Source organism: Panthera uncia, assembly GCF_023721935.1.
Source record: "Panthera uncia isolate 11264 chromosome C1 unlocalized genomic scaffold, Puncia_PCG_1.0 HiC_scaffold_4, whole genome shotgun sequence".
In the NCBI taxonomy this organism is placed as follows: Eukaryota; Metazoa; Chordata; class Mammalia; order Carnivora; family Felidae; genus Panthera; species Panthera uncia.
The window spans coordinates 93,133,368-93,142,413 of record NW_026057585.1 but is presented as its reverse complement, the minus strand read 5'-3'; the positions used below and the strand labels follow the sequence as shown (position 1 = coordinate 93,142,413).

The 9,046-nt window shown below is 61.2% G+C and overlaps 1 protein-coding gene across 1 annotated transcript; it reads right to left on the bottom strand.

Annotated features, from left to right (window-relative positions):
- Positions 1–21: 21 nt before the first annotated feature.
- Positions 22–3,991, bottom strand: HSPB7 (heat shock protein family B (small) member 7). Its single transcript, XM_049618006.1, has 3 exons — positions 3,712–3,991; positions 3,008–3,141; positions 22–1,741 (listed from the first exon to the last, which is right to left on the bottom strand). The coding sequence occupies exons 1-3, from the start codon at positions 3,905–3,907 to the stop codon at positions 1,562–1,564; spliced, it is 510 nt and encodes a 169-aa protein (XP_049473963.1). The 5' UTR covers positions 3,908–3,991; the 3' UTR covers positions 22–1,561.
- Positions 3,992–9,046: the final 5,055 nt, after the last annotated feature.

The window sequence follows — 9,046 nt, the reverse complement described above, 5'->3', positions numbered from 1 at the left end:
CAGGCAGGTGATCTCCGGAAGTCTGTGATTCTGTGGTTTATTGTGTGTGCAGGGTACAATGCTGGGGTCCTCCCATGCCCCCTCCCACCCCCCAGCCATCCCTTAAGGGCCCCAGAATGGCAGGGTCACGTCAGAGGCCATCCTATAGAACACTGACCCAAGAGGTGCAGAAGTCAGAAGCTGGCCCCGCCTCTCGCCCCAGGGGGCCTCAACTACTGTGAACCACCCCCTTTCCCTCCACCCCTGCATCTGTAGGTTGGAGACTGAGCCAGTGTCACTGCAGGTGTCTGGGGCTCCTCAGCATGAAGGCTGATTGGGGGTCCCTGCCCTGGACTGGAGACTAGGAGGGAACTGGGCTGGGGGCTCTTCCCATGGTCTGGGCCCTCTCTCCCAACAGGAAGATGTGGGGCAGGGGGACATAGGCCGTAAGGGACAAAATGAGGGGAACTACTCCCCAGTGCACAGAGGGGTTGGGGGTGGGGCCGTTTGAGAGCAGCTTTCACAGCCTGGGTTCAAATCCAACCTTTAATGAGTAAGGTGGGCATTCAACCACTCGGAGACTCAGTTTCCCCATTGATAAAAATGGAGATTGAAAAATCTGATTTTAGAATGTTCTGCATTCAGCCTCAACCAATGGTCGTGCTCAGTATTTGAAGGACAGGACAATAGGCGTGTGTGTGGTATGTACACACACCAAGCCTTATAGATTCATTGATTGAAGAAGGGGCAGGGTTGTGGGGGAGGTGACTGGCCGCGGGGGAAGGTTGGCAAGAAGCCGGGGTCCAACCTTGAAGACCCAAGGCCCCATCCATGTTCTCTCTCTCACCTCATCTGGGGGACCTGTCTGCGGAAGCAGCCCCGGGAGCCCAGGTCTCCAGGTGGGAGGAGGGACCAGCCCCACCCCTCTGCCCGGCCTCGCCTGAGGGCACAGCAGGTAACGGAGGGCAGAATTGTTGCAATTTCATCGTGAACCTTCTGTATCGGAAAAACCCCATCTATGTACAGACGTTGTGTGGCCCTGCCCTGGCACAGCTGGTGGGTGGGGACACCGGGGAGCAGGGAGCCTGGCAGCTGGTTTGGGGCTCGGGGAGTGGCAGAGAAGAGGGTTCCCGCCACGGCCGGGGATCAGCACCTCCGCTAATATCTGCCTCTTCCTCGCCCGCTCCCCTTGGCCAAGGGGGTCCCAGGTCCCTGTCCCCCCGCAGGGACTCCATAGATCAAAGGAGTTGTCCATCTGTCTGTCCTGCAGATTATTTGCCTAGTGCTCCTGCCTGTCCCAGACCCCTTCCCCAAAGTGGGCTCTTTGGGGTCTCCCTTTCCAATCTCAATCCCTTTATTCTGGATTAAGGGAAAGAGGCCACATCTGGAATCTGGAGGCCACAGGTGAGGCAGAAGGCCTCAGTTGCGGGGGGCGGGGTTGACCCACCCGGGGTCTGATGGTGTCAGGGCCTGGAACTTGAGCTGAGATGTTCTGCAAGCTGTCATGAGAGGTGAGGAAAATGTCTCTGGCAGGCCAGTGGGGGAGAAGGGGGGAGTGGGGGGGACAGGAAAGGGGAGGCCCTCAGATTTTTATCTCTGTCCGGAAGGTCTGCTGGACGTGCTCCGTGTGTGGGTGACGCCGGGCCCGGATGGTGAGGCTGCCGTCTTCCCTCAGGGCCGAGGTCACGGAAGTGGGGTCCACGTCCTCGGGCAGCTGGCACTTGTGAGCGAAGGTGTTCATGACTGTGCCGTCGGCTGCCAGCTAGGGGAGGGGTGATGGGTCAGGGCCGGATGCCCCCAGCCCCATCCTGCTCACATCAAGTCTTCCTCCTCTCACCCCAGCCAGGCCCCGACATGCCAAGGGGTTCTACCTTCGGGAGCAGAGGGGCTGGCCCGGGTGGCGGTGGCTGAGGGCTGTATGCAGGGCCAGCCTCAGAGCTGCTCGGAGGCCTTCCACTGTTTCCCAGGGGGAGGCGAGGGGCTTGGCGGGTGGGGCAGCTCAGAGAGGGAGCTCGGTGGCAGAATCCAGAGCCCCCGGGGGACAAAGAGAAGACAGCACACAGCAGGGCCGTGCCCTCTGGGATGCCCAGACGCACTGGGCGTCCGGGGCCTGGGCTGGGCCGGCAGCCCCGCCCCCACGACTCGGCCGGCACATCGTGTCCAGAGGAGGCTGGGGCGGCTGAGTCACTGGCGGGGGTTACAGGGCTGGCACGTGCTGCCCTCTGGTCCTGGTGCCCACAGTCCTCAGCTTCCCTGGCAGAGGTGCCAGGGCATGTAGCCTCCCCTGCTCGGGAGAGGAAGCTAGGCCGTGGGGGATCTGGAGGCAGCCTGGCAGGCCCTCTCTGATGGGCAGTCGTGACTGGGGCCCTGGGGGTGGGGGTGGGGAGGGTGCAGCGCTCCTGTGCAGGCCAGGCCACACCCTCCGCCGGGGTCTCAGCCTCCTGGGAGCTGGGACTCAGAGACCCTAGTGACCCAGTGACCCTGAGGCCCATGGGTGGAGGGAGTGCGGGGTGGGTCCGGAGTGTGTCTGACCCTGAACTGCAGGGCCTCTGGCCAGCCTTGGGCCCAGGTCAAGGATCCCAGGAGGATGGGGGCTGAACCACTGGGTAGGGGAGGGATGTCACGTGGGGGAGCTCCTCCCTGCCAGCTTCCCAGGTGAGCCCCCTACCTACCCATATGCCTGCCAGGAAAGCTGTCCCCACTCAGCCACTATGTCCATCCTCTGGGCCCCCCTCAACTCACCTCCTCAGGTGCCGCCTCCCTGCATCCCTCCACCCTCTCCCATTCCCCTGTGGCTCCCTCAGCTGCCCTTGGCTCCTAAAGAAAGGACCTCAGAGTCTTGGGGCAGGGAGAGGCAGAGGCTGGGGTCCGTCCCGTGGCCTACAAGTAATAAAAGCAAGGTCTCTAGTTTGTTCTGGGGGGGGTTCGGGGGAGGGGCACTGGACAAGGTCTGGGGTCCCAGCATGGAGTATGGGGTACAGAGGGTACAGACGTGGAGCCAGGGTCCAGACAGGGTGGGCAGGCTCACCTTCTCAGCCCGCACCTCGATGTGGTTGTTGGAGGTGGTGACAATGATGTCTTCAGGTGAGAAGTCACTCACATCCACTGCAAACTCATAGGCGTCCCCGAGGGTCTTGATGTTGCCCGGCCCCCCGGAACGGGCTGTGGAGGAGGCTGCTGTGAGCTGAGCACCGAGCAGACCTGCGTCTAGAACCCGGGTCTCTGGCTCCTCTTGGGGAAAGGGGCAGGCCCCCAGGCCTCGCCTCCCGCTCAGCTGTTGTTTCCAACCCCCCAGCCCACCTGTCCTCACCTCTCGCAGCCCACCTTCTCCGTGGTGGGGCCAGGCCTCACCCAGCACAGGTGGGAGGACTATGTGTATGTGACCGTGTCTGTGGCAGCCCCCCCGCCCCCCCCCACCCAGGCCTGAAGGCTGGGGGATGCCTCCCACCCCTCAACCCTGTCCTGCCCCCTACATCTCCAGCGAGGACCTGGCCACGGGCCATGTGTGGCCATCGGCATCATAGCTGACCCCTGGGGCCACAACTCTTCCTTGGAGACCAGCCTGTTCTCCTGGCCACATCTGTCCCTGGCCACATCTGTCCTGGTGGCCACACGTGGCTATGGTTGTACAGCACCTGTTCTTGGCAGCTCGGCAGCCGTCTCCAGAGGTGGCCAGGAGCAGGTGTCCCCTACCTGTGCATCGCCCCTCCCCTCAAAGCCCTGACAACTTGCCTGGGAAGGCCCGGGGCTCTGAGTGGGGCCTCATGAAGCTGCCAAAATCCTCGGAAAACATGCTCAAGGCTTTCTCCATGGGCGGGTCCTGGGCTGGGAGGGCACGGGAGGCTGAGGAGGATGAGGATGAGGAGGACGAGGAGGAGGAATGGAAGCTTCTCTCCGCTCTGAAGGTGGAGGAGGTCCTGTGGCTCATCCACGGCGGGCGGCCGGGCCCTGGCCAGGCGGGCAGGGGGACAGCAGAGGGTGTGGGCTCTGGGGGAGCGTGCTGGGCCCTGATTGCCGGCGCTTTATAAGGCCCGACCGTCCCTGGGCTTGGGGCCAGCCCCTTGTCTCCTAGCTAAATTTAGGCCTTGCCACGGCCCGGAGGGGGCTGGAAATCTTCTCCGGCGAGGCAGCACTGCTGACAGTCTGGCACACGCAGGCCCAGGCTGAGCTCACAGCCCAGCATTCCAGGCCGAGAACTCCAGCCCAGGGGCCTCCGCAGCAGCGGGCCGGGGGCAATCTGTCCCCTTGCCACTCGGACCCCCCGTGCCCACCCCAGGACCTTGTGGGTGTGGTGCTTCTGAGTCTCCGTGTGCCCCCATCGGCCTGGGGCTCTCTAAGGACTGTGCCTCCCCCATCAGACTGCAAGCTGCTTGAGGACAGGGTTTTCTATTTCCTGTCCCCCCTCCCCCAACATCCCAGTCTTTGGCAAGAGGGGATCTAGGTGGTGGGCAGTCAGGGCGGTGGGGCCCCAAGCCCCTGGCTCTGGGGACAGTAGGAGGTGCAAGGTGAGAAGGTAGGGGTAGGTGAAGGACCCCCACCTGTTGGACCCTTGTGTGAGGTGACTCTTTCCCTCAGGGCAGATAATGTTTACAGCCATCTCTTAGGAAAGACTGAGACAGCCCTTGATTGGGGGGAGTAGAATGTGCAGCTGTCCCCCTGCCCGCTCCCATGGGGACCCAGATTCCATGCTTGCCCTCCCCCTACTCTCAGGACATTTTGGGGCCCCAAGAGGAGAAAGCTGGCGGTCCTTGGCTGGGGTGGGGTGTTGGGCTAGGACTCAGGGGAGGAGGGCGGATAATTTGGTAATTGTCCTTAAAGATTTAGAAGGTGGGGGTGCCTGCATGCCTCGGTCAGTTAAGCATCTTACTCTTGATCTCAGGGTCGTGAGTTCAAATCCTGTTTTGGGCTCCGTGCTGGGCATGAACCCTGCTTAAAAAAAAAAAAAAAAAAAAGTTCTATCATGTTGTATTCTGGGAACTGTTCACTTGACCTCCAGCTCAATGGAGATGCTGAGGACCGCAGTGGGAGGGGTTTCGGTTAGAGGTAAACGAGAATTCCCGAAGACATTATTCTAGCTCTGACTTCTGGAGTGCCTCCCGGTTGTGAGCTTTCCAGCATGGCCCCATATGGTTTCCCCACAGCTCAGGAAAGAGGTGCTGTTCCCATTTTATAGGCAGGGAAGCGGAGCCTCGCGGAGAGGGTGGGGCTTGCACGTGGGTAAGTGGCAGAGCTGGCCAGATGGGTCTGATTCAAAGCCCTCTAGGAGGCTGGGGTGACCTGACCGTATGTGTATGGAGACAGGCTAGCCCAGAAGCTCCAGAAACCCCTCTCTGGCCACCCACGGCTCAGCCGAGCCAGGACTGACATCATGCAGGGCCAGTAGGTGAAGCAGGAGAGGCCATTCTGGGGGGGGGTGGGCACTGCCCAGGCTACAGTGTGGGGTTTCTGTTCTTGTCTCCAGATCCTGCCTTTCCTGCCCAGACCAGCTCGGATTCCTCCTCCTCCGTGAAGGCCTCTGTGATTGCTGCAGCCACACTGGGGCCCTTGCCCAGATGCCCACCCCGGCGCCTGGCACTCTGATATGGTCTTCCTGGGGCTGTGACTTCTCTGCTGTGTTTTCACCCCCCCCACCCCCCCCGCCCTCAGACTGGTGGTTCCCCTGGTGCAGGGGTCTGCCTCTCTCCCCACCAGATTGGGGGCTCCTGAAGGTGGCGACTGTTTTCCTTTGCTTTGGCTCCCACAGAACATCGTCCGTTTTGGGGGAGGGGCTCCATTTGGGGTGATTATTGCTGCTGGTGGGGTATGTGCAGCAGGGGCAGCCTAGGGCTCAGGGTGTAGCCGGGAGCTGAGTGGCGGCTGGGGCGAGAGGGGTCTGTCACTGTGGTGGAGATCACTGCTGGGCCCGTGTCACCCATCCTGTCCGAGGGGTTCCAGTAGGGCTGCCAGGAAGTTACCGGCACGAGGCAGAGATGGAAGGGGGGGGGGGGGGGGGGGGGGGGGCCCAGAAGCCTGCCGCCCGCCAGGGGAACAGGAGCCAGTGGCTAAATGCAGACATACGGTCATGGTGCTGAGGGCCTGAGTCACTGCTCCTGGACCTCAGATCTCGTTACCCACCCCCGCCCACCGTTCCTCCTCCCCTTCCTCCTATCTCTGAGGCATCGCCCGTGAATGTACTGGATCTACTGACTTCAGTGGCCAGGGGGGACCTCAAAAGGTCATCAAGGCCATTCCCCTGTCTCTGGCAATGCTCTCCCTCCAGATCACAGGGATAGAAGGAACTTCAGAGATGATCCAGAACCTCGAATCCCAAACCTACCAGGGCATCCCAACCATCCGGGGGGGGGGGGGCGGCGAACGTTTGACAAACACAGACTCTTCCCTCTGTGTGCCAAGATTCTGATTTGGGGTCTTGGGAAGGGACCAGGAATCTGTTCCCATCAGGTCCCCACACAGCCAGCCTTCAGGCCTGTGTTTGGAAACCACTCATCACTCAGCAGGTATTTATTGAACACCTACTATGTGGGGGGCACCATTCTAGGCTCTGGGGGACTCAATGATGAATGAGGCAGAGAGAGCCCCCTGCGCCCATGACTCCTCCTGGGGCAGAAGAGGACACCGAGGCTCCGAGTGGTGAGGGACCAATGGGGGTGGCAGAGCTGTTCTGGCACCCCTGCCTGCTGCTGGGACATGACGCAGGAAAATGCCTTTTGGAGGGACTTTGCTGCCCTTTCCCCAGCTTCCTGGTGCTCCCAGGGCTGGGAGGTGAGGCTGGCCCGGCCGATGCCGGCTGTGGGATTGTAGCCTATTCAACAGTTTTCCTGTTACTGTACACAGTCAGCAGGTTGTGGCAGCAAGGTGACAGCGGGCCCAGGCCCACCAGGTCCAGGCAGAACAACAAGCCCGCACCCCACCTCCCACCACCTCCCACGACAGGCGCACGCGCTCCTACTTTGGATGGACTTAGCCAGGCATCCGGGGGCAGAGAGCAGCTCAGGGTGCCAGGATTTTAACACGTCGCGGAAGGGCCATGATGATTTTCACAGAGGAGCTTTGTCTGGCGGGGGGGCGGGGGGGGGGGAGGGAGGGCAGTTACCCCAAATCTCTTGCCCAAATCTTTCCAAAAGCGGCATCAGACCCAAATCTATTGCTTTGTGCTCAAACCCTTGCCCTGGCTGATTAAAGCCACAGGGACTGAAGGAACTCCAGGGAGGGGGGAAGCCAGGCAGTCTAGGGCTGGGTTCAGCTTCTGCTGTGTGACTTTAGACACGTGCTGGCACCTCTCTGATCCTCGATCAGAGGCTGTGAAATGGTGATACCGCCCTTGATTCATAAGGCCGTGGGAGGATGAACAGTGTTGCAAACATGAAGGGCCTGGCATGCGGCAGGCACATAACCTTGTTCCCTCACCATGTCCCTCGTGCCCTCAGTCCTACCCTCTGCTGGGGTGGGACCGTCTGTGGCTTTCACTCAGCATTATAGTTTGAGAGGGCAGCTTTCTGAGACCAGAAGGGCCAGATGTGAGGATCGAGTTCAAGTTCCTCCCCAGGCCTCGGGGGTCTGTGGTGCCCCAAATCGCTGCCCCTGCTCCAGCTTGGAGGTCTGTCCCCAACCCCCGATCTCCGAGCAAGGTGGGCAGTGGAGAGTGTGTGGGCTGGAGTTTGACCAACCTGGTTGGGAATTCTGGCTCTGCCCTCAGTGTCTGTGACCTTGGAGTGGAAGCATCACCCCCCAGAGACTCCAATTTCTTTAAAATGGGATAATACCTCCCACCTCGTTGGGTTTCTGTGAGCGCTCACGGGTTTGGGAGAGGGTTGAGCACAGAGCCTGGCACAGCCAGGGGACAGCAGCAATGGGGCCCCTCGCCGTTGCCCAAGGTCTTCCTCCAGCTCCACTGGCTTTCTCCCCTCTCCCTTCTCTGCTGCTGCTGCTTCTTTGAGTTTATTTACTTATTTTGAGAGAGAGAGAGAAACAGGAGAGCGAGTGGGGGAGGGGCAGAGGGAGAATCCCAAGCAGGTTCCATGCTGTCAGCCCCAAGCCTGACGCGGGACTCAATCTCACCAACCGAACCATGAGATCATGACCTGAGCCCCAATCAGGAGTCGGATACTTAACCGACTGAGCCACCCAGGCGCCCCTCTTCTCTGCTTTTTTAAACCCTTTCCATGCCCCGATCTGAGAATCCAGGGCCCTGACCCTCAGCCCCCCGCAGATGACCCCTCCCTGTCCTGCTGGTGTGCAGGAGTTTCTCTCTCCCGTGTCCCCCAGCCCACAGCAGGCACCTGCAGCGTGCTTGAGTGCCACCCTCCTTGTGGCTGTCCTGGGTTTTGGGAAGCTCCTGCTCCTGGTCCCCCTTGGCCGCTCTGGCCTGCACGGCTCAACCGGCCTGGGCAGTTCTGGTTGGTTTGTCAAGGACGTTCTTAATGGCCACGGTAAACCCGGGCAGGGCGGGGAGGGAGGGGGGCCTAGGATGTTGATTGGTGGAACGCAGACCTGCTCAGGTGCATCTGGGCTGCAGGCAGAGGTGTCTCTGTTAGAGGAGGGCTGGCTGGGGCCGCAGCAGGGCCAACGGACAGAGGTGAGGGGCTGCTGGGTGTGGAGCCGGGGCCTGGGTTGGGTGGAAGCTGGGCCAGGGCAGGTCGGGCTGGGGCAGGAGGCTGGGGGGCAGGGGGCCAGCACCTCGTTTCAATCCTCACGGGCTTTCCTTCAGCACCTGCGGTTTACCTGCCTCTGTGGCCTGAGCAGAGGAGAGGGGGGCTCAGGGATGGGCGGGGGGAGTCAGAGCAGCCCCTGGGGACCCCACAGAGTGACTCCGCGGGGCAAGGAGATTGCTCTGAGCAGTGGAAGGAGCCAAGCAGGAGCTGTGTCCAAGCAGGGGAAGGGAGTTCTGAGGCTTGGGGTCCTGCCTTGATCAACATGCCACTGGACACAGAGGGCACAGTTAGGAACCCCGGTCCCCACCCCGCACCCTCGGTGGCGCCCCCTTAGTGATGAGGGCACAGCAGACCTATGTCCCCTCCTGGTAACTTCACACACACACACACACGCACATGCACACGCATGCAAACAG

Excerpts from the sequence above, each read along its gene's own strand:
- HSPB7 (XM_049618006.1), bottom strand. The coding sequence starts at position 3,907 with ATGAGCCACAGGACCTCCTCCACCTTCAGAGCGGAGAGAAGCTTCCAT. Across the intron at positions 3,142-3,711 it reads AGAGCCCCGGGCCTTCCCAG|CCCGTTCCGGGGGGCCGGGC; the intron begins GCAAGTTGTCAG and ends CCTCCTCCACAG. Across the intron at positions 1,742-3,007 it reads TCGAGGTGCGGGCTGAGAAG|CTGGCAGCCGACGGCACAGT; the intron begins GTGAGCCTGCCC and ends CCCCTCCCCTAG.